At 43.0% G+C, this 25,454-nt stretch overlaps 1 protein-coding gene across 2 annotated transcripts in view; it reads left to right on the plus strand.

Moving 5' to 3' along the window:
* Nucleotides 1-23,588, plus strand: part of NEMP1 (nuclear envelope integral membrane protein 1) — a 24,979-nt gene extending 1,391 nt beyond the window's left edge. The window contains exons 2-9 of one of the 2 annotated variants that reach the window (XM_014459934.2): nucleotides 11,640-11,758; nucleotides 13,338-13,557; nucleotides 16,326-16,398; nucleotides 17,830-17,923; nucleotides 18,357-18,471; nucleotides 20,544-20,769; nucleotides 21,902-22,075; nucleotides 22,781-23,588. In XM_014459934.2, coding sequence (XP_014315420.1) covers nucleotides 11,640-11,758; nucleotides 13,338-13,557; nucleotides 16,326-16,398; nucleotides 17,830-17,923; nucleotides 18,357-18,471; nucleotides 20,544-20,769; nucleotides 21,902-22,075; nucleotides 22,781-22,961 — 1,202 coding nt within the window. In that variant the 3' untranslated portion in view covers nucleotides 22,962-23,588. The remainder of the gene's footprint in view (nucleotides 1-11,639; nucleotides 11,759-13,337; nucleotides 13,558-16,325; nucleotides 16,399-17,829; nucleotides 17,924-18,356; nucleotides 18,472-20,543; nucleotides 20,770-21,901; nucleotides 22,076-22,780) is intronic. The other variant, XM_023757987.1, reaches the window with a different exon arrangement.
* Nucleotides 23,589-25,454: the final 1,866 nt, after the last annotated feature.

Raw genomic sequence — 25,454 nt, forward strand, 5'->3', positions numbered from 1 at the left:
GAAATTTAATTCCTCAGCAAATTTGATACTTACTACTGGATAGTTGGCATTGGACTGAGTTGAAAATTTTCCTTTTCTGCTCTAAATCAGAAAACCTAAAATTTAAAATTCTTCACAAATGGTATTTTTACTTCTATAGATAGATCACTTATTTAATGTTTATGAATTCAACATTTGGTTGCATATTTGTGGTGTTTCTACTGTTGTTTGGATATTAGCGGTGTTTCTCGCTCTTAATTTTAGATAACACTTTGTGTATATCTTTGTGTATAACTTTTATTGCATTTGGATATTTTTTAGGATAGATCCTCAGAAATGAATTTACTAGATCAATAGCTAAAATATATTTAAGATCCTTGAAACATCTTGCTAAAGTACTTTACTGAAAAGATGTGCCAGTGTGTACCACTATCAGCGATATTTACTGGTGACCCTTGACAGCACGGGAGACTGTAACACCTTTGCTAATTTGATAGATTGAAAATGGCATCTTAATGTACTTAGCATTTATTGCATTATTTGTGAGCATATTTTAACTTATTAGCTATTTAATTTTCTTTTTCGACTTTCAAATCTTTTGGAGTGTGTTTCTGTCCTTTGTTTTTGGCCTATTTGTTGTGATTTTTATTTATTGGGATTTTTGTGGACTTTTAAAATCTTATTTGTATAAAGTTTTTTATATATAAAGGGATATAAATGTATTTGTAATCTGTTTATTTATTGCCTCCCCCTTTCCTTTTCTTTTTTTTAACCAGTTAACTGCCATGCGTCCAAAATGGAAACCATCCCCACACACCACGATATTTTGAATTTAATTTAAAAAATCAACTTGCAATGAATATTATAAAAATAAATATATTACTCAAAATTCGAATGTACTTGAATTATTTCAGCTGAAAATTCTCCCGAAAAATGATTTTAAAGTTGATCGGGGCTGCCACTTAGGGAAAACATTTTTAAAAAAATACATTTTATTGATTTTTTACAGAGAGGAAGGGAGAAGGATAGAGAGTCAGAAACATCGATGAGAGAGAAACATCAATCAGCTGCCTCCTGCACACTCCCTACTGGGGATGTGCCCACAACCAAGGTACATGCCCTTGACTGGACTCGAACCTGGGACTCTCCAGTCCACAGGCTGATGCTCTATCCACTGAGCCAAACCAGTCAGGGCTGAAACATTTTTTTTTTATAGACGCTGGTGGCATGTGGGGAAGTTCCGTCGCTTGCGCCTACAGACGCTTATGGCGTACCATTGGTTAAAATTCTCACCTGTGGACATGCTTAGAGGAACTGGGGGGAGGGGGTGGCGGTGAGGGGAAGAGAGAAAGAGAGAAACTGATTGCTCGCCTTCTGCTCTTGCCCTGACTGGGGATTGAACCAGTAAATACAGTAGTTTTAAACGTCATATAACCTTACTCTTTTACAATCTCCAGAAGAAAATAAACTATTGATGAGTGTATTCTTTTAGCATATTTATGAGTGTATTCTTTTAGTATATTTATTAGACAAATGTCAACAGGACTTTAAAAAGGTTTCATTTTATGAAAGATAGGATTGGAGGAAATCCAAGTTAATATTGGATTAAATCCTAGTAAGAAATTGATGGATGGGGTTCAGGACATGTTACTCTATAGTACCTTGGCACATTGAATATTTTAAGCTGAGGGAGTTTGAGAAAACAGCAGAAGCAGGAAGGTCACTGGAACCTCTCTTACTTTGCCCTTCTTCCCTGAAACAGGCCATAAAATCCTTATGTGAGCCCCGGCCGGGTGGCTCAGTTGGTTGGAACATCGTCCTATACAACCTGAAAGGTTGTGGATTTGATTCCTGGTCAGGGCACATACCTAGTTTGTGGGCTTGATCCCTGGTCCTGGTACTTACAGGAGGCAATTGATGGATCTTTCTCTCTCACATTGATGTTTCTTTCTCTCTCCTCCCTTCCTCTCTCTCTAAAATCAGTAAAAGCATATCCTTAGGTGAGGGTTAAAAAAAAACAAAACAAAACTCATGTGAGAGGTGCCCTCCCTATACCTGGAGGAAAGGAGCATCCTTGTCTCTGAAGACAAATGGACACTAAGAATCCTAACAAACAGGCCTTGCTCAGTCTCTCCTAGTTTACCACATTTACCTCATATTCCGTAACCTGTCCTGTTCCTTCAGATTGTCCACTCTTCATCAACCCCAGCATAAGAAGTATATCGGTTTCAGGTTTCTTTAGGTCCTCCTTTCCTAATGAAGGCTTTTGTGTCATTTAAACATTAATTTGTATGCTTTTCTGCCTTTGTCAGTTTAATTTGCAGGCCCAGCCAAGGACCATAAGAGAGTTAAGGAAGACTTTTTCTCCCCTACAATATCAAGACTGACGTTTTTTTTTTTACTTGAGATATGATTCATATACCATAAAGCCCACCCTTTTCAGTGGTTTTTAGTATACACAAAGTTGTGCAACCATCACCACTAATTTCAGAATATTTTCACCCATCCCAAAAGAGACCCTATACACACCATAGCATTCACTTTCCATTCCTCTCTTCCCAGCCCCTGGCAAACACGAATCTACTTCCTGTTTCTGTGGATTTGCCTATTCTGGACATTTCGAATAAGTGGAATAATTCAATATGTGGCCTTTTTTTTTAGTCTGGATTCTTCCACTAATTATAATGTTTTCAGGGTTCATCCATATTCTAGTGTGTATCAGTACTTCTTTTTATAGCTGAACTAGAGGCCCAGTGCACGAAATTTGTGTAGTCCCTCAGCCCGGCCTGCACCCTCTCGCAATCCGGAACCTCTGGCTCCTAACCGCTCACCTGCCTCCCTGCCTGATCGCGCCCCTAACTGCTTGCTCGCCTGTCAGCCTGATTGTCCCTAACTGCCTCTGCCTTACCCCCCCTCCACCCCCTCACTGTGGCTTTGTCTGGAAGGAAGTCAGACGTCTGGAAGATGTCCGGTCAATCTGGTCTAATTAGCATATTACCCTTTTATTAGTATAGATAATATCCCGTTGTATGCATATACCAAGTTTGTTTATCCATTGATCAATAGGTGGACATTTGGGTTGTTTCCACTTTTTGGTTATTATGGATATTGCTGCTAAGTATATTTGTGTACAACTTTTTGTATAAACATTATGTTTTCATTTCTCTTGGGTGTATACTTAGAGGTGGAATTGCTGGGTCATATAATAACTCTATGTTTAACTTTTTGAGGAACTGCTAAACTGTTTTCCAAAGAGGCTGCATCATTTTACTTCCCCGGTAGCAATGTCTGAGGGTTCCAGTTTCTCCACATCCTCCCTAACACTTGTTAATGTCCTCATTTTGATTATAGCCATCCTAGTTAGTGTGAAGTGGTATTTTATTGTGGTTTGAGTTGCACTTTCCTAATGACTAGTGATGTTGAGCCTCTTTTTATGTGCTTTATTGGCCATTTGTATATCTTCTTTTTTCCCCTCAATTTTATTTTGTATGGTTCAGTTATACAACTTAGGGATTAGACAATCATATATTTACATAGTTTTCTCAATATTTCCAGTACCCCAGCTGGTACCAGACATAGTTATTGCAATATTATTGGCTATACTTCTTATGTTCTACTTACCACCCCCTTAACTATTTTGTAACTACCAATTTATACTTCTTAATCCCTTCACCTCTATCCCCCAACCCCCAAACTTCCTTCCCTCTGGCAACCACCAGGTTGCTTTCTGTGTCTATGAGCCTTTTCAGTTTTGTTTGTTTATTTTGTTCTTTAGATTCCATATAAGTGAAATCATATGGTATTTGTCTTTCTCTGACTGACTTATTTCACTGAGCATAATAACCTGTAGGTTTGTGTATGCTGTTGCAAATGGTAAGATTTTACTTTTTTATGGCCAAGTAATATTCCATTGTATATGTGTACTATACTTTTTTTATCCCTCATCTATTGATGGGTACTTGGGTTGCTTCCATATCTTGGCTATTGTAAATAACGCTACAATGAACATAGAGGTACATATATTCTTTCAAATTAGTGTTTTGTGTATGTGTGTGTTTTTTAAAATAAATATCCAGAAGTGGAATCGCTGAGTCATAAGGCAGGTCCATTTTTAATTTCTTTTTAAAAAAAATATATTTTATTGATTTTTTCATGGAGAGGAAGGAAGAGGGATAGAGAGTTATAAACATCAATGAAAGAGAAACATAGATCAGCTGCCTCCTGCACACTCCCTACTGGGATGTGCTTGCAACCAAGGTACATGCCCTTCAGTCCACAGGCCGACGCTCTATCCACTGAGCCAAACTGGTTAGGGCCATTTTTAATTTCTTGAAGAAACTCCATACTGTTTTCCATAGTGTCTGCACCAATCTGCATTCCCACCAATAGTGCATGATTTTCCCTTTTCTCCACGGCCCAAAACTGGCCATTTTGTTTGTAGAAATGTCTATTCAAGTCCTTTGCCCATTTTAAAAAATGGGTTATTTCTCTTTTTGTTGTTGAGTTTAGGCTTTTGTTATGTCTTCTAGATGTTAGACCCTTATCAGATATATGGTTTGTAAATATTTTCTCCCATTTTGTGGGTTGTACTTTCAAAACAACACAGGCTTTTAATTTTTATGAAGTCTGATTTATTTTTTATTTTCATTTTTTGCTATGCTTTAGTGTCATATATAAGAAACCATTGCCTAATCCAAGGTCCCGAAAATTTACACCTGTGTTTTCTTTCTATTAAGCGTTTTACAGTTTTTGCTCTTACATTTAGGCTTAAGACTGAATTTAACTTCAAAATTAGTCTTAGCTTTTACCCTAAAACAATTTTGGATTGGTGGGCATCATTGCCTTTTTTGTGTGTAACTTTGGCTTCCTAATGTTTGGTTGAGGATTTTGTGTTTTTATGGCTTTTGTGTGTGTTTGTTTTTAGTTTATTTAAATCTACCCACCTTTATATTAAGACCCAGAGAGATAACTGCATTTCTACTTAAAGTAGCACTTAATAAATTGCTAAGTACAATATAGAACTCAAGGGAGAAGTTACTTAAATGTTTTGTGGTAAAGAAGGTAGCTTGCACAATTTGAGTGGGAAGACACGAAAGAGTGGTCACTTTTTTTTTTTTTAAATATATTTTATTGATTTTTCACAGAGAGGAAGGGAGAGAGATAGAGAGCCAGAAACATCGATGAGAGAGAAACATCCATCAGCTGCCTCCCGCACATCCCCCACTGGGGATGTGCCCGCAACCCAGGTACATGCCCTTGACCGGAATCGAACCTGGGTCCCCTCAGTCCGCAGGCCGATGCTCTATCCACCGAGCCAAACCGGTTCCGGCGAGAGTGGTCACTTTTTAAAAAAATAGTTTTTTTTGTTGTTTTTGTTTTTGTTTTTTTGTCTTTTTATTTTTTATTTTTATTGCTTAAAGTATTACAAAGGGTACCACACATGTCTCCCCTTTTCCCCCGCCCTTGAAAAAAATAGTTTTTTAATTGATTTTTTTAGAGAGAGAGGGATGGAGAGAGAGAGAAGAGAGAGAAACATAGATTGGATACATCCTCTCTCACACTTCCCACTGGGGTATCAAACAGGCAACCCTGGCATGTGCCCTGACCAGAGTTGAACTGGTGACCTCTTGGTGCAAGGGACAATGCTCAATCCACTGAACCACACCAGGGCTGGGCGAGAGTGGTCAGTTTTATTTTTTAATATACTTTTATTGATTTCAGAGAGGAAGGGAGAGGGAAAGAGAGATAGAAACATCAATGATGAGAGAGAATCATTGATCAGCTGCCTCCTGCATGCCCCCCACTGGGGATCGAGCTCGCAACCCGGGCATGTGCCCTTGACTGGAATCGAACCTGGGACCCTTCAGTTCGCAGGCCGATGCTCTGTCCACTGAGCCAAACCAGCTAGGGCTCACTTTTATTTTTTTAAATATGTTTTTACTGACTTCAGAGAGAGGAAAGGAGAGGGGGAGAGAGAGAGAAACATCAATGCTGAGAGAGAAACTTCAATCAGCTGCCTCCTGCATGCCCCCTACTGGGGATTAAACCCTCAACCTGGGCATGTACCCTGACCAGGAATCGAACCATGACCTCCTGATTCATGGGTCGATGCTCAACCAATGAAGAGTGGTCACTTTTAAACTTTAAATTAACTGAGATTGAATACAGAACTCCTGAAGGGCAGAATGTTGTGTTTTGGTAAAACCAAAGGCAGTGCATATATTCATTGGCTGTTCTTAAAACTTGAAACAAATAGCAGGAAGAAAGCAATTTTGCAATCTTTTTTGTATTGCTTAAAGTAATATGTATGTGTGTGTGTGTGTGTGTGTGTGTGCGTGTGTGTGTATGTATATATATAATCTACACTAATAAAAGACAAAGATGCTAATTGACTGTACCTTTGCTACACCCCAAGCTATGCCCACCAGCCAGTCAGAGCGACTATATGCAAATTAACCCAACCAAGATGGCGGCCGGCAGCCACGGAGCTGGAGCAAACAAGAGGCTTGGTTGCCCGGGCGATGGAGGAAGCCAAGCTTCCCGCCTGCCCTGAGCTGGCTGTGGCCTCTGCTCATGGCAACAGAGTTTTTATAGAAGACAAATAAATCCCAGATACCTGCTTCCAGCCATCCTCCACTGGGAGCTTGGGTGGCTGGGGGCCGTGGCCAGCCTGCAAACAGCCATCAGCCCCTCACCCAGGATGGCCACACCCTCATGGGGTGAAGGTCCCCACTGGGGGGCTTAGTCAGCCTGAAAACGGCTCTCAGCCCCTCACCCAGACTGGCCAGGCACCCCAGCAGGACCCGCCACCCTGAAGGGGCTGTGGCCAGCCTGCAAGCAGCCATCAGCCACTCACCCAGGCTGGCCACACCCTCTTGGGGTGAGGGTCCCTACTGTGGGGCTTGGCCAGCCTGCAAACTTCCATCAGCCATTCACCCAGGCTGGCCAGGCACTCCAGTGGGGACCCCCACCCTGAAGGGGCTGTGGCCAGCCTGCAAACAGCCATCAGTCCCTCACCCAGGCTGGCCAGGCAATCCTATATAATAAAAGGGTAATTTGCAGATTGACCCTAACAGCAGAATGACTGGGAATGACTGGTCACTATGACACACACTGACCACCAGGGGGCAGATGCTCAATGCAGGAGATGCCCCCTGGTGGTCAGTGCGCTCCCACATGGGGGAGCTCTGCTCAGCCACAAGCCAGGCTGCCGGCTGCCAGTACAGCGGTGGTGGCGGGAGCCTCTCCCGCCTCCTCAGCAGCGCTAAGGATGTCCAACTGCAGCTTAGGCCTGCTCCCGCTGGCAAGTGAACATCCCTGAGGGCTCTTGGGCTGCCAGAGGGATGTCTGACTCCCAGCACAAATTTTTGTGCACTGGGCCTCTAGACCTATCTAATAAAAGACAAAAAGGGTAATTAACTGTACCTCCGCTACGCTTCCCATTGGCTAATCAGGGCGATATGCAAATTAACTGCCAACAAAGATGGCGGCCGGCAGTCACGCAGCTGAAGCGAACGTGAGGTTTGCTTGCTCCAGTGATGGAGGAAGCCAAAGTTCCCCGCCTGCCGTGGCCTGGCTCTGAGCCCAAAAGCAACAGAGTTTCAATTATAGAAGCTAAACAAACCCCAGATACCTGCTTTCAGCGGGCCATGGCCTCAGAGCTGGAGCGAGCAGGAAGGCAACAATGTTTCAATTATAGAAGCTAAACAACCCCAGATACCTGCTTTCAGCTGGCCACGGCCTCAGAGCTGGAAGCGCCAGTGATGGCAACAATATTTCAATTATAGAAGGTAAATAAATCCCAGAATAAAAAAAGAAAAAGAAAAAAAGGAGAGGCTGGGAGCTTCAGTCGCCCGCCAGCCTGAAAACGGCCGTCAGCCCCTCACCCAGACTGGCCAGGCACCCCAGTGGGGACCCCCACCCTAAAGGGGGTGTGGCCAGCCTGAAAACAGCCATCAGTCCCTCATCCAGGCTGGCCAGGCACCCCAATGGGGACCCCCACCCTGAAGGGGGTGTGACCAGCTGCAAACAGCCATCAGCCGCCAGGCACCCCAGTGGGACCCCCACCCTGATCTGGGACACCCTTCAAGGCAAACCAGCCGGCCCCCACCCATGCACCAGGCCTCTATCCTATATAGTAAAAGGGTAATATGCAAACTGACCCTAACAGCAGAAAGACTGGGAATGACTGGTCACTATGACACACAATGACCACCAGGGGCAGAGGCTCAATGCAGGAGCTGCCCTCTGGTGGTCAGTGCACTCCCACATGGGGAAGCTCTTCTCAGCCACGAGCCAGGCTGATGGCTGCCAGTACAGTGGTGGTGGTGGGAGCCTCTCCTGCCTCCTCAGCAGTGCTAAGGATGTCTGACTGCAGCTGTGGTCTGCTCCCCACTGGCAAGTGGACATCCCCCGAGGGCTGCCGGGCTGCCAGAGGGATGTCTGATTGCCATCTTAGGCCCAATTCCCCGGGGAGCAGGCCTAAGCCAGCAAATGGTCATCCCCCGAGGGGTCCCAGACTGCAAGAGGGCACAGGCTGGGCTGAGGGACCCCCCCCCCCCCCGAGTGCACAAATTTTTGTGCACCGGGCCTCTAGTCCTATCTAATAATAGACAAACATGGTAATTAACCGTACCTCCGACACGCTTCCCATGGGCTAATCAGGGCAATATGCAAATTAACTGCCAACCAAGATGGCGGCCGGCAGCCAGGCAGCTGAAGCGAACAGGAGGCTTTGCTTGCTCCAGTGATGGAGGAAGCCAAGCTTCCCCGCCTGCCTTGCCGGCCTCTGAGCTGCACTCTAAGCAACTATGTTGCAATTATAGAAGCTAAACAAAACCCAGATACCTGCTTTCAACCATCAGAGCTGGAGCAAGCAGGACTGAAACAATGTTGCAATTATAGAACCCAAACAAACCCTAGATTCCTGCTTTCAGCAGCCGAGGCCTCAAGCTGGAGCCAGCCTCAGAGCTAAAGCCGGCTCTCAGCTCCAGTGACAGCCATAGAAGGTAAATAAATCCCAGAATAAAAGAAAAAAAGGAGAGGTTGGGAGCTTCAGTTGCCTGCCAGCCTGAAAACGGCCCTCAGCCCCTCACCCAGACTGGCCTGGCACCCTAGTGGGGACCCCCACCCTGAAGGGGGTGTGACCAGCTGCAAACAGCCATCATCCCCTCATCCAGGCTGGCCAGGCACCCCAGTGGGGACCCCCACTCTGAAGGGGGTGCGACCAGCTGCAAACAGCCATCAGCCCCTCACCGAGGCTGGCGAGGCACCCAAGCAGCACCCCCACCCTGAAGGGGGTGTGACCAACTGCAAACAGCCATCATCCCCTCATCCAGGCTGGCCAGGCACCCCAGTGGGGACCCCCACTCTGAAGGGGGTGCGACCAGCTGCAAACAGCCATCAGCCCCTCACCGAGGCTGGCGAGGCACCCAAGCGGCACCCCCACCCTGATCCAGGACACCCTTCAGGGCAAACTAGCCGGCCCCCACCCGTGCACCAGGCGTCTATCCTATATAGTAGAAGGGTAATATGCCTCCCAGCACCGGGATCAGCGGAGCCGCGAGGCCTCACGCCCCGGGAATAGTGGAGCAGCGAGGCCTCACTGCCCCTGTGTCAAGCGGAGCTGCGAGGCCTCCCAGCACTGGGATCAGCGGAGCCGCGAGGCCTCCTGGCCCCTGGAGCAGCGTGACAGGGGGCAGTGCCCAAACCCCCTGATCGCCCTGTGGCTCTGTGTGTGACAGGGCGCGGGGCCACAACCTCCCTATCCGCCCTGCTCTGTTCGTGACAGGGGAAGGCGCCCCAACCCCCTGATCGGCCCTGCTCTGTGCGTGACAGGGGGGAGCTCCCCAACCCCCTGGTTGGCCCTGCTCTGTGTGTGACAGGGTACGGAGCCCCAACCCCCCTGATGGGCCCTGCTCTGTGCGTGACAGGGGGTGGCGCTGCAACCTCCCCATCGACCCTGCCTTGAGTGTGACAGGGGGCGGCGCCCCAACCCCCCAATCGGCCCTACCCTGAGCGTGACTGAGGGTGGCATCGCAACCTCCCAATCCGCCCTGCTCTGTGCATGGCAGGGGGCGGCACCCCAATTCCCTAATCGGCCCTGCTCTGAGCCCGACCAGGGGCTGCACCTAGGGATTGGGCCTGCCCTCTGCCACCCGGGAGCGGGCCTAAGCCAGCAGGTCGTTATCTCCCGAGGGGTCCCAGACTGTGAGAGGGCACAAGTGGGGCTGAGGGACACACCCCCCCCGCCAGTGCACAAATTTTTGTGCACCGGGCCTCTATTATATATATAAAACCCTAAGTAACCGGTTGCTATGACATGCACTGACCACCAGGGTGCAGATGCTCAACGCAGGAGCTGCCCCCTGGTGGTCAGTGCATTCCCACAGCAGGAGCGCCACTCAGCTGACAGGTGCCAGACGCAGGGCTCATGGCTGGCCCTGCCTCTGGCCTCCGTGGCAGTGCTACTGAGCCACCTGGTGCAGCAGGGCTGGGATGAATGGGATTGGTGCAGTGCCCAACTTGCCGCTTAATGCACTACTACATCCCTCAAGGCATGTCAGACTGCTGGTTTTGGCCTAATCCCCACAGGCCAGGCCAAACTGGCAGTCCGACATCCCCTGAGGGGTCCCGGATTGTAAGAGGGTACAGGCCAGGCTGAGGAACCCCACCAGTGCATGAATCCGTGCACTGGGCCTCTAATATATATATATATACACACACACACACACACTAGAGGCCCGGTGCATGAAATTCATGCACAGAGAGGGGATCCTTCAGCCCAGCCTGCACCTTTTCGCAATCTGGGACTCCTCAGGAAATGCCCCTCTTGCAATCCGGGACTTCTGGCTCCTAACCGCTGGCCTCTGCCTGCCTGCCTGATCACCCCTAACCACTCTGCCTGCTTCCCTGATCACCCTAACTGCTTGCCTGCCTGCCTCATCTCACCTAACTGCCTCTGCCTTGGCCCCCAGCACTGCGGCTTCGTCCAGAAGGACTTCCAGAAGGTCGTTCAGCTGTCCAGTCTAATTAGCATATTATGCTTTTATTATTATAGATAATCATTGCCAATTCTGTTCATTCTACCTGAGAAAGGGATAGAGAAAAAACACGAGATGAGGTTACTTTGGCTTTGCCTTTTTAACGGATACAGGACCTGGGTGTGAATCTCAATTAAGCTAATTTGACTTTGGGCAAATTCATCTTTTTTTTGTTGTTAACCCTCATCCGAGGATATCCTCCCCCCCCCCCATTGATTTTTAAAATATATATTTTTTTATTGGTTTCAGAGAGGGAGAGAGAGAAACATCCATGATGAGAAAGAATCATTGATTGGCTGCCTCCTGGGGGTTGAGCCCGCAACCCAGGCACGTGCCCTTGACTGGAGGGTTAAATGAGATTGCATACTGTCTTAACACTAAATAGTAGCTTTCCTTATTACTTATTCTGGGTTAATGACTATTTGTAATATCTAAATAAAATTAGACAGAAATAAGACTATCTTATTTCTTTTCTTATTTCAGTTATCTTGTTTCTCAGTCACTGACATTTTAACCTCAACTTTAAGAAAGTGGTCAGTTTAAATCTTTATGAAATGAGTTAATAGTTATTAACTTGTTCTGTTACATTTAATTCTTATTTTCTTTCTTTGCATAAAGTTGAAATTAATGTGGTCATGCTTCAGGAATCTCGAGTTTATACTATGACTGCCAGGCAACAATTCTGTTATGAAAATGTGCTTATCCCAAAGTGGCATGATATATGGACACGGATACAGGTAATAATTTGGAGGCCCCTGGCAGGGGCAGCTTTTGTGAATGTTTGTCTGTATTAGTGAGTTCTTTGACACTCTTTATCTGTAGCACACAATTTTTATTTAATTTTTTAAAATATATTTTTATTGATTTCAGAGAGGAAGGGAAGGGAGAGAGAGATAGAAACATCAATGACGAGAGAGAATCATTGATCAGCTGCCTCCTGCACACCCGCTTCTGAGGCTCAAGCCCGCAATCCAGGCATGTGCCCTTGACTGGAATCCAACGGAGGACCCTTCAGTCCACAGGTTGAGGCTCTATCTACTGAGCCAAACCAACTAGGAACACACACAAGTTTTTATAAAGTATTTTTTTTTAAATATATTTTATTGATTTTTTACAGAGAGGAAGGGAGAGAGATAGAGAGTTAGAAACATCGATGAGAGAGAAATATCGATCAGCCGCCTCCTGCACATCTCCTACTGGGGATGTGCCCGCAACCAAGGTACATACCCTTGACCGGAACAACGTTCTATCCACTGAGCCAAACCGGTTTCGGCTATAAAGTATTAACAACCTTGACAGGGTTGAGATTATCCTGAATTGTGTTTTCATCAATAAGCATTTTTTCCTATTTATGTTCCTCTCTCTGCTCATTTAAGTAGCTTATAATACTTGACCCTGAGGTAAACTTCCTCCTTTTCCCAAAGAAACTTCTTTCTTCTCTTGCCCTTTTCTTTTTACACACACACACACACACACACACACACACACACACACACACCCTACACATCTTTTCTTTTTAAAGGCCTTCTGCCTTCTTTGGCCTGGAAACTGTCGTGTGTTTGTCAGGATGTAAATAAACTCCTTTGCCTTGCTGCTCTTATTTTTATTCTACACAGGATGTTTCATGAGCTTCCTGAACTGAAGTTTCCCCTTGATAGAATGAATGACTTTGGTCTCATTTATTTCATAACGCCATTAAACCACCTGGCAAGGCAAGAGTGTCTGGCTGTAATAGTGATTGAGCAAAATGAGTCCTTTTGAAAATGGTGCTACTCTCATAAGCATAGTTACTAATAAGGGCATTTGTTGTTCACATCAGAAACATCAGGGTGGGCTTGTAGGTTTCTTTTTTTAATTCTCTTTTTTATTGTCTGATATAAAAATCATATTCCATCTGGGGCAAATTATAACCAACATGTACCCATAATCAGTGATTTGTGACAAAGGGTTGAATTTCTCAGCCTGTCATTATGGGAAACCTTTTTGGGGCTGTTTATGCTTGGCAATTTTCTTAATATTATAGACCCTGGCTTTGTATGATCTCTTATAAATAGCTGTATTGTGGAAGTCTTTTTTCTCCCTATGTTCAGGCCTAATAGTAGATTCAGATCATGTTAACAACAAGACATTCTAACAGCTGCCTCTCTATACCATGTGCAATGATATTTGTCCAATTATGTGTTAGCCACTGCATCTCTATTTCTCATAAGCCTTGTGGAAAACTAGTGCCATTTCTGATTTAGATATTTACTCTAAAGTTTTGTGTTAATTTAACATTTTTATTTGTGAAAAATTCATTCCTATTTTGTGTTACAGATTCGGGTAAATAGTTCCAAACTGGTACGAGTCACCCAGGTGGAGAATGAGGAGAAACTGAAGGAGCTAGAGCAGTTTAGCATCTGGAACTTTTTTTCCTCCTTTTTAAAAGAGAAATTGAATGACACCTATGTTAATGTGGGACTGTACAGCACAAAAACCTGCCTCAAAGTTGAGATTATAGAGGAAGGCACCAAGTACAGTGTCACCGTGACCCGCAGTAAGTCTTACCTGTGTCTTTATGATGAATTCTATGGTGAGAAGGGACTGAACTTGAGGGTATAATTAGTGAGAAAGAGAAGTCAGCCCAAGATAATTCCATTTTGGTTCTGATTATAACCTGAGTTCACTACTGCTCCAAACAGTTTAGAGAAACTCCAAACTCCACCCCACATAAAGCCCTAGAATTGAGACTTCACATTAGATCATTGTAAGTACCTCCTTACCTAGAATTGTGAAGATGCACATTCTTAATTCTTCCAATGGCTCTGACCTGATATTCCTAGTATTTCTCAGAGTATAAAAGATGTATTTATTTCTGCCCTCTGGGCACTTCTAGACAAAGGTAGATGTCCCGAAATGTACAGGTGTACATTTGAAGACATGAACGGCTAAATAATAAAAACTGAAGATCCCTAGCCAGTTTGGCTGAGTGGATAGAGCAGTGATGGCGAACCTTTTGAGCTTGGCTTGTCAGCATTTTGAAAAACCCTAACTTAACTCTGGTGCCGTGTCACATATAGAAATTTTTTGATATTTGCAACCATAGTAAAACAAAGATTTATATTTTTGATATTTATTTTATATATTTAAATGCCATTTAATAAAGAAAAATCAACCAAAAAAATGAGTTCGCGTGTGATCTCTGACACTCGTGTCATAGGTTTGTCATCACTGGGATAGAGCATCGGCCTATGGACTAAAGAGTCCCGGGTTCGATTCCAGTCAAGGGCACATGCCCGGGTTGCAGGTTCGATCCCCAGTAGGGTGTGTGCAGGAGGCAGCCGATTAAGGATTCTGTCTCATCATTGATGTTTCTCTCTCTCTCCCCCTTTCCCTTCCTCTCTGAAATTAATATACGTATATATTGATTTCAGTTCTGCCTTTCTTCAGAACTGAATATTAGTACTTCATAAGTAAAAAGTATTTGTGGAATGGTAAATATGAAGATCACTGCAATTTAAGGCTTACTCAGTGGAACTGGGAGAAGCCCTCCCTTCTCTGAATGTCTGAGAAAGTTTCACAGAGGAAGTGGATCATTATCCTGTTGAATTCTCTGTGACTTTTGGTCTCTCCCTGGTTACCACCCAGGGTCCTGGATTGTTGTGAGTAGTGGAAAGGTTCTTGGGTTTTGCTACAAAATAGTTTGTGCCTTCTAATTGCCCCAGGGTTTCACAGTTCTTTGGCTTGGCCTGTTGTGTTTTTTGTTGTTGTTCTTGCTTGGTTGGTTGATTGGTTTTTGTATTTCTTTTACATTTACTGATCTTTTTTTATCCTATTCCGTTTGTGGACCTCCCCTAAACTCAGCTCTTGAATGTGAAGGTGTGGGAGGGTCTTGTATGCCCCTAAGGGGCCTCTGCTTGGGCCCCCTGGTCCTGAGTGAACTGTGTTTGAGTGTAGGTTTTTCCAACACAATTGTTGTATAGCGAAGGGAAGTAAATGGTGGTGTTGGGCCAGAAGAACAGCCAGTTAGAGAACAACAGAAGGCCCTGATCCAAAGTTCTAGGGCTAGGCAAATCTGTTAAGTCCCAGCCTGAGTGACTTAAGGCTTGAAAACCAGAGTGGTGGAGACCTCTTGTGGGCAATTGCATGAAGTGCTGATGCCACTATGCCTGGCTCTATCCAAAGCAACGCTTGGTTTCTTTCAGCCTTGGTGTAGGTAGCCAAAATAAAAATAAGATCTTCAGGAAAGTACAGGCTAGACAGAGACCTAATTACTCTTTCTCTTTGGAAGGGTGTCCCAGCTTTGTGTGGAATTTATAATGCTATTTAGGTGGACTCTTTGTATTTATTTTATTAGCTGACCAATAATGCCAGCGTTGCCTTTTATTCTACCCAATAACTCCCTCTTATCCATGGTTTCACTTTCTGTGGTTTCAGTTACCTAAATTGTGTGCTGTTCTGGGTAGCGGGATAAAATCTTGTACTATCCCATCTGGATATGAATTGTCCCTTTGTCCAATGTACCCACGCTGTATACCCTACCCTCCTGTTGGCCGCTTAGTAGCCATCTGGGTTATCAGATTGATTGTCACGATTGACTGTCCCCATATTGCAATGGTTGTGTTCAAGTAACCCTTAGTTTATTTAATAATGGCCCCAAAGCACAAGAGTAGTGATGCTAGTAATTTGGATATTCCAAAGAGAAGCTGTGAAGTGCTTCCTTTAAGTGAAAAGGTGAAAGTTATTGACTTAATAAGGAAAGAAAAAGAATGTCGTATGCTGAGGTTGCTAAGATAAACGGTAAGAATAAATCTTTTATCCATGAAATTGTGAAGAAGGAAAAGAGATCCATGCTTGTTTTGCTGTCACAAGTCAAACTGCAAAAGTTACAGCCACAGTGCATGATAAGTGCTTAGTTAAGATGAAAAAGGCATTAAATTTATGGGTGGAAGACCTGGACAGAAAACGTGTTCCAATTGATGGCTGTGTGTTGCACCAGAAAACATTGGACCTAAACTAAAACTTCAAGCAGGGAACCCTAAAATGAATGGCCACATTCACATAACTTTTATTACAATATATTGTTATAATCTAATTGTTAGTTGTTGTTAATCTCTTACTTTGCCTATTTTATAAATTAAACTTTATCATAGCTGTTTTTGTATAAGAAAATACAGTACATTACATATATGCTTCAGTACCATCCATGGTTTCAGGATTCCATTGGGGGTCTTGGAACGTATCCCCCAGCAGATGAGGAGGGACTACTATAATGCCTTAAACTGTTTGTTTCTCCTATTAAACAGAAGTCTCTGTTTATTTCAGGATTTGACCCCAAACTCTTTCTCGTTTTCCTTCTTGGACTTATGTTATTTTTTTGTGGAGACTTGTTGAGCAGGTAAGTTCCAAGGCTAGAGTGCGGAATGATGAGACTCAGATCTGTCCTTGACTTTTATTGTAAAAACTCCAAGTGCTGCCATTTCCTTTTCCAGGATCTTTATGGCTAAGCCATTATCTGCTTGGATAATTTTTAAAAGTACTTTAATATATGTGTAATGATTTTTGTTTTTTCCTTGTATTACATAAGACTGGCAATAATGAAATCTTCCCATTAGTTTGACCTATCTTGTGATGACTCAACCACTCCTTCATTGGAAAGAATGTGTTAAGCCCTTATTTTTACTGGGCTATGTGTGTGTTGATAAGCTTCATGCCATTCAGAAGTAAAGAGACAAACATTAACTACTTATTCATTTCCTACCTTTAGGAACTTACCAGCCAAGCTAGGTGACATGTCCAAATACAAAGAAAAGAAATAGAGAAAAAAGCAAACAAAGATAGAACCAACATTAACTATGTATACAAAGTAAAAAGAGTATTTGTGGAGTAGTGAATGACAAATTAACAATTGGAGTTTGAATTTGGGCTGGAGTGAGGTTGGTGGAAGTTGTTCCTTTTTTGGAGGGATTCTAAGAGAAACTCAATGAGGGAGGAATAACTGATAGAAAGAGCCTGGAATAGGAGTAGGAGCTCTCTGTTCTAGGCCCTGTGTTTGCTTTATCCTTCTGGGTAATCAGTTCAGTTCCAGTCTCCACAAGTGTAGTATTGTCCCTTCCTTCTCCCAGAGATGGTGTATGGTTCCTCAAAAGAAAGATTCTTATTAAAAACTAGAGGCCTGGTGTACGAGATTCATACATTGGGGGGCAGGGTGCCTCAGCCTGGCCTGCACAGTCCGGGACCCTCGGGGGATGTCTGCCTGCCAGCTTAGGCCTGATCCCTAAACCCCCTAAGCTGGCAGGCACACATCCCTCTCGCAGTCCGGGAACCCTCACTCCTTACTGCCCGCCTGCAGCAGAGACAGGAGAGGTTCCCACCACTGTTGCTGGGCTAGCCAGCCATCTGGCTAAGCAGTGCCCCCCCTGTGGGAGCGCACTGACCACCAGGGAGTAGCTCCTGCGTTGAGCGTCTGCCTCCTGGTGGTCAGTGTGCATCATAGCGACCAGTCGTTCTGCCCTTTGGTTGATTTGCATATTACGCTTTTATTATATAGGATTGGGTTGGGAGAGATGCTGGGGATCAAAGTAGGAGACTAAATAGAGGTTTATTTTGGGGATATACTTGAGGAGACCTCATTGATACTAATCCTCATAATCTGGGAGCAACTATATTGTTATAGTTTTTTCAGTTTTCTGACTTCAAGTTTTGGGCAAATACTTGTTCTAATCTTGTATCTGTTTTCTATCTTTTGACTAGGATAGTTGTCCTAGTTGGAACAATGCCATGTATGAAGAATACACACATAGTCATGAAATACATTTTCTCTTTGCAGAAGCCAAATCTTCTACTATTCCTCTGGGATGGGTGTGGGAATTGTGGCGTCTCTGCTAATCATCATTTTCATGCTGTCCAAGTTTATACCCAGGGTAAGTAGCAGAATACTCATGTGGTTAAGATGAGCCTGGATAGTTGAAGGATAGTTTTCTTAGGTAATTTAGCAGCACTGAAATTTGCATTGATATCTAAGCCAATGTCCTACTCCTTCCTTGATTCAGAAAGGTACTTACCATGATGAAACTTGGAGCCTGATTGCATATAAACTCCCTTTTTATTTAAAATTCCGTGCTTAGTGGGGGATTAAAGTCTCCTTCCTATTTGCTAATTACATAGTCAGGCTTTTAAGTTATTTAGCATCTCATTTTCCCAGTGTCCTTAGCAGACTGTACCACTTTAAATAGGAAGTCTTTGTCAGAGATGTGTTTTTCAGTAGTTTGAGGTTTTTTTTAAACATAGTTTCATTTTGCTTTTATGTATGGAAACCTTTTTTAACTTTTTGCTTTCACTTCTACTCTGTTTTAGAAAAGTCCCATTTACATCATCCTGGTGGGAGGCTGGTCCTTTTCACTATACCTCATTCAACTAGTTTTTAAAAATTTACAAGAGATCTGGAGGTGCTACTGGCAGTATCTTTTAAGTAAGTGTTACTGGTTTTGTTTTCCTTTTTATATGTTTATAAACTATTTTAGTTAATTTGGTCATGAAATTAACTTTTAGGAGTTTAATAGTCTATGCCATTTTATTAACTTTTAAGAATCGTAGTTCTTCACTTATTTCTAACCCCTCTTACAGTTGTTACCTTCTCTTAAAATGATGCTGCTCGGAAGAAGACTTTAATTTGTGTTGTAGATGAGTATACCTTTCTTTATATGATAGGCATCTTTCTGAAAACTGTAAATTGACTTTATTAATACAATTGTATTTGTTTTATTTATTGTTATTGTTGACAGTATTACAGATGTCCCTCATTTTCCCTCCCTTTGCCGCCCTCCACCCAGCCTCTGCCCCATCCCAGGCCTTCACCACACTATTGTCTGTGGCCATGGGCTATGCATATATTCATATAAGTTCTTTAATTAATTTCTTCCTGTCCCTCCAACCCTCCTGCTCTCTGAGATCTGTCAGTCTGTTCCAGGCATCCATGCCTCTGGACCTATTTTGTTTGTCAGTTTATTTTGTTCTTTAGATTCCACATTTAAGTGGGATCATGTGCTATGTGTCTTTGTCTGACTGGCTTATTTCGTTTAGCATAATATTCTCCAGGTCCCTCCATACTGTCACAAAGGGTAAGAGATCCTTTTTTTTTACAGATGAATACATAGGATTCTATTGTGTAAGTGCACTACAGCTTTTTTTATCCACTCATCAACTGATGGGCATTTGGGCTGTTTCCAGATCTTAGCTATTGTAAACAGCACTATTTACAATATCTAGGGGTGCATAGATTCTTTCTGATTGGTGTTTTGGGATTCTTAGGATATATTCCTAGAAGTAGGATCATTGGGTCAAATGGGAGTTCCATTTTTAATTTTTTGAAGAAATTCCATACTGTTTGCCATAGTGACTGCAACCAGTCTGTATTCCCACCAGCAGTAAACCAGGGTTCCCTTTTCTCCACATCCTCTCCAGCACTTGTTGTTTGTTGATTTATTGATGGTAGCCATTCTGGCAGGTGTGAGGTGATACCTTACTGTAGTTTTAATTTGCATCTCTCTGATCATTAGTGAGCATGTTTTCATATGTCTATTGGCCATCTGTATGTCCTCTTTGGAGAAGTGTCTATTTAGGTCCTTTGCCCATTTTTTAATTGGATTGTTTGTCAACATAATTGTATTTCTAATATATTTGAGGACTTGAAGAAATAACTCTTCATCAAATCTAATCTGTAAAGCAGGAATCCTTTTTTTATACAGATAGTAACTCTTAATCTACCCTTTGAGAGGTGATTAATCTGGATTTCCATATATTGAGTCGTTTGTTGTTAATCCTCACCCGAGGATCTTTTTCTTTTTCTTTTATTTAACATATTTTTTTATTGATTTCAGAGAGAGATAGAAACATCAGTGATAAGAGAGAATCATTGATTGGCTGCCTCCTGCATAACCCCCACTGGGGATTGAGCCTGCAACCCTGGTATGTGCCCTTGACCCGATTCGAACCTGGAACCCTTCAGTCTGCAGGCCGATGCTCTATCCATTGAGCCAAACCAGCTAGGGCCCGAGGATATTTTTCCATTGACTTTTAGAGAGAGTAGAAGAGGGAGAGTGGGAGGGGGAGAAATAGAGAGAGAAACATCGATGTGAGAGAGACACATGGATTGGTTGCCTCCCCCACACGCCCTGACCAGGGCCAGGGATCCAGCCGGCAACCGAAGTGTGTGCCCTTGATCGGAATCAAACCTGGGACCCTTCAATCATCGGACCAACACTCTATTCACTGAGCCAAACTGGCTAGGCCATATATTGGTTTTTTTAAACAGACTATTCTAGAGTTGTTCAATGTGTAGCAATGCTTCATTTGATGCAAATAAATTAGGGATAAAAGGAAGGATGGAAGCTTAAAAAGATAAAGATATCTGAATGATAGAAAAAAATATGAATAATTGAGTAATGATCTTGTCCATTTTCCCAGTTCAGTCGGTGCTAGTCACTTACTGCTTTTCCCCACACAAATTATTTTACTAATGTCTTATGTTAACTCTTCTCATAGGTTATGTCCTCACAGTTGGATTTATAAGTTTTGCAGTCTGTTACAAGTATGGGCCCTTGGAGAATGAACGAAGTATCAACCTGCTGACCTGGACCTTGCAGCTGATGGGCCTCTGTTTCATGTATTCTGGTATCCAGATACCACAGGTTGCTTTTGCCATTATCATCATTGCTCTGTGTACTAAGAACCTGGAGTATCCTATTCGGTGGCTGTACATCACCTACAGGTGACTGAAAGGCAGTGTAACTATTGAAATGTACAATGTGTGATACAGTTGCAGCAAAAGGACACAAAAGTGTTGACCTGGGAGCCTCTTTGCTAATGAAAATTTATTGTATTATTGCTTCTGATTTTTGTCCTTCCTGAGTCTCTTCCTTTAGACTGTAGGCATTTTTGTAGTTTTATTATAGTTATTTTATATAAAAGTATCCACTAAAGTGTGATGTGCTCATGTTACCACTAGATGGTGCAAAGTATATTACGTTGATATCAAATGCCTCAGGTTACATGGTTTCAGAGTCTTTCACATTGGCTCTCAGATTGCGCTGGGAGTCCTGGTCTTTTTCTTTTAATTGATTTCCCCCCCTCTGTAGAGAGAGAAGAAGGGAGAGGGAGAGAGAGAAACATTGATCGGCTGCCTCCTGCATGTCCCCTACTGGGGATAGAGCCCACAAGCTGGGCATGTGCCCTGACCAGGAATCGAACCATCAACCTTTCAGTGCTCCAGACGATGCCCAACCAACTGAGCCACACTGGCCAGGGGTGGGAGTGCTAGTCTTAAGATGTAATTCATAGTGTGTTATCACCTTGCATAGTGAATATGGAATGATCTCAGATTGTCAGTGGTGGTCCTATTACAGATAGTCAAGGGTGATATCTTCAGTTTGGGGAACAAAGTTAATGGACCACAATTTTACACCATCATTTTTGGTCATTTTCCCAGTTTTTGGAAAATAAATACTTTGTCTATCATTTATTGGCAAATAAGTGAATTTACTCACATTAGTGAATAATAATTGACTATTCTGACTTGTCACTAATAGTCTGACATATCAAGAGTACATTATAACTAAAGATATCTGGCCCAGCCAGCAGCCAGCGTGGTCACAGTTCAATTCCCGGTCCGGGCACATACCCGGGTTGCAGGTCCAATCCCCTGTGTGGGGCGTGCAGGAGGCAGCCAATCAATAATTCTCTCTCATCATTGATGTTTCTATCACTCTGTCCCTCTTCCTTCCTCTCTGAAATCAAGAAGGTCAGGCTCTCTGCTGCATGCCTGGCCCACTGAAGGGAGCTAGAGGTAAGGGTGCGTGCAGATTACTGATTAATGATTCATGGTGTTATTTTGATGAGCACAGAAAGATGTGTAAGGCAACAGAAAAGATTGTCCCCCCTCGTCTCCTGACAGAAGAAGAGTATCGAATACAAGGAGAGGTGGAAACTCAAAAGGCGTTAGAGGAGCTTCGAGAATATTGTAACAGTCCAGACTTCTCTCCTTGGAAGACTATTTCTCGAATCCAGTCTCCAAAGAGGTAAACTCTTGGCCAGATATGCCAAGCATCTGTCATGGTGACTGTGACCTTGAGTTTTAACAGATCATACTTCTAGGTAATAATTTTGTATTTATGGCTTTATTTTCCTATTCATCTAGTAGTCAAGAGAAAGGTATGTATATCATCGTATGTTAAGCGGAACTGTCTACTCCAGCATAGACGTGAGAAGATTCCAACACCATATCAAGTGTCCCCTCTGATAGTATTGCATTACTCCTTGGGTGGTGTTTTCTGTTTGTTTGTTTGCTTGCAGGGGAGAGGGGTGGGATTTTTTTTCCTTTTTATTTGGGGGCAACTATACCAGTGAGTATGTGAATCTTCAATTTGGAGTCCTGATGGCATAAAGTTTATAGGACCATAAATATGAATGAATGTGTAATGACCCTTAATCTCTCTTATCAGAATTACAGGTGACTTAAAGGAACCTTGGCACTTCCATAGCTAAAAAGGATAGGCTAGTGCTTATTAAGCAGGATGAGGTTGCAGGGGATGTTGGCCTATGACCCCAGCTTTCCTTTTCTCCTTGTTTCTTGCTTTGGTCTACTTAACTGCCAGAGTAAGGACAGGGATGCTGTCTGGACTCAGTATAATTTGAGTAGATGAAGGGTTTAAATTTATTCTTATTTTGAAATAAAAATAGAAAGGGCAGAAGGTGCCTAATGAATATCATGTTCTCTTTTCCAGATTTGCTGACTTTGTGGAAGGTTCTTTTCACCTCACACCAAATGAAGTTTCTGTCCATGAGCAGGAGTATGGATTAGGGAGCATTATTGCCCAGGATGAAATCTATGAAGAAACATCCTCTGAGGAGGAGGACGCAGATTCTTGGTATCCCACTGCCATGCGGAACAACTTTTTGACTTAGGTGGAAGTCAGTTATTTTTATGTGGACTGGCTTGGTCCCTTGATGTGGTCCATGTTGCATATGTTGTGCATTATGCTGCTCAGCTTGTTGAGACAGAGCGAGATGGTGCAGGAATTCTCCCACTGAAATTAGAAGCCTGAGTAGGCCTCCCTCTGGAAATGGTCTTGGTGGTGTCTGTGGGATCCCTGGGGAATGAGAGTGGGTAAAGTAGTGAATGCTCCCCTTGGTTAAGCAGTCAGCTCACCTTTTATGTTTCCAGAGAGACTGGATGAGCACAGCGAGCACAGCATTCTAGCTCCTCTTTTGGAAGTTGATTCAGTCATGGCATTTCTGCCACTGTGGCTGGCACTCAGAAGTGAGAACTGTTACCTGGGTTATATTTTTCAGAGAGAAAGCCTGTTTCACTTCTACTTTTATTCCAGTGACTTTAGAATAATTCTTGTTTAAAGAGGAAAATGGATTTTTATTTGTCTTATTTTTTAAATGGACATATGTAATTTTAATTTCTTAAAATTCGTGTTCCAGAACCAGCAAGTGCTCCAGTGTGACAAGTCTCGTAGGCCCCTACATATTTATTAATATGGATTATCCATTAAAGCCCCAGAAGCTGTTGTGTTGAGCTTTGAATTGGTTCTCATGCATATGATATTCTGAGTCCTGCTTGCTTTTAGGAACATGCCTATTGGCTCTTATGTAGAGGAGGTCCGTTGGGCTTTTTATTATAGTCAGCTTTCAATTCCATCTTAAAAGTAAATTTGCATTTTTTTCCTTCTCATTCCTCCTAGCTCCCTTTGCCCTTTTACAAAGGGTCTATTCCCATACCTGTGAAGTATGTACAATTCAGAGTTTTTTCATTTCTTATATTCTCTTCCCCTTGGTTTTTAGCATTATTCCTGCTATTTAGGAGAAGCGATCTTATTTAGGGAATTTAAATGGTTTTTACAGGTTCTCCATTTTTTTTGGGTCAGTGAGTCACATATCTTTGAGTTGCTGTGGAATCAGGAAACTATCTCCTTTTTCTTTCCTTCCTTTGTCTACTCATTCTTCCTGTTCCTTTCTGTCTTTCCTTACCACCTATTTTCCCCCCCATGAGCTCTGGCTAATTTTGTAAGCCCTAAAACTATGAAGTTTCTTGATACAACATACAAGATGTAGTTATGTAGCTACTATAGTTTGCATTGCTAGAAAATAGACCTTCAGTTAATCTTCATGACTCTGGATGCTCCTTCAGCCATCAGGATCAGATTTTTTTAAAGATGAGTCATATATACATTTTTAAAAATTGATTTTAGAAAGAGAGAAACATCGATTCGTGTTACATTCATCTATGCATTCATTGATTGATTCTTGTATGTGCCATTGAACCCATAGCCTTGGTGTATTCGGATGACACTCTAACCAACTGAGCTACCCAGCCAGGGCCAGACACATTTTTCCATGAATTATACTTACTTGCCGTTTCATTTCTGACCAGAGATTCATGCGTCCTTTTATTATAGTGGCATTAGTTTCAGATTCTTTTGCCATTGGAAAGTAACCCTATAAACCAGCAATGCCATTTATGAGGGAGTGAATTTTTATGTCTCTGTCATTAGCTGGTTTTGTCTTTGTGATCTTCACCCTCATGCCTTGAAAGAAGCTATAATTACTCTGGCCAGGAAGATAGACACCAATGGTAAGAGCACAGCATAGACTTCCTGGATGACCATGATCATAGAGATGATTTGTTAAAAAGTCTTCATGACTCCTTCAGACAAGCCATTTAGCAGATAAGGCCCTGGGCTCCATTACTGACTTTCAAAATGTCAGTTCTGAGACTCCTCTCCAGGTGGCCAGTTGATTATTTCCAGCAGTGTTTCCCATAGCTTTAAACTGTCTTAAAGTGACAAGTACCTCAGTTGGCAGCAAATAGACATAATAGAAAGTGAAAAATAAGCAGTTTTGGGGCAGATGCTGTTGGTTAAAGTTGTAGACTAAAGGAGCTCTATATTGGGAAACCTTAATGCCTTTGTGAGTTATGTACATGGTAAAATTTTATCCCTCTACAAAGAACTGTTAAGACCTTTGGAATATACTATTTTTGACCTCATTTACAGAAATTGAGGCCTAGGCTATTTGAACCTAAGTTGATTGGAAGAAGTAATTTGGCTGTACAAGTAGTTGATTCCCTGCTTCCAAATACCTACTTAGGGAGGGTGGTAGCTTGCTCCAGGGTGACTTTTCCTGATTCATGTCTTCATTTCAGTGAGAAAGCAATGTGAGTTAGGGAAGGATTTTTCTCTCTTTATGTTTAGTAAACTTGTGAAATAAAGTTTCCATCTCAAGACCAGTTACTTTCACTATGTTTGAATTTAGGGTGAGTAAAATCAAACTCCGCTTATTACTTCCTGTCTGGTAGTTGGAGACGGAGCTGTAGGCAGTGGAGATGACAGTGGGTTCTGCAGCATGAGAACTGCTCTCAGTGAAGGACGGTACTCTGGTGTGCTGTGTGTC

This window comes from Myotis lucifugus, unplaced genomic scaffold, assembly GCF_000147115.1.
Source record: "Myotis lucifugus unplaced genomic scaffold, Myoluc2.0 scaffold_119, whole genome shotgun sequence".
Lineage (NCBI taxonomy): Eukaryota > Metazoa > Chordata > Mammalia > Chiroptera > Vespertilionidae > Myotis > Myotis lucifugus.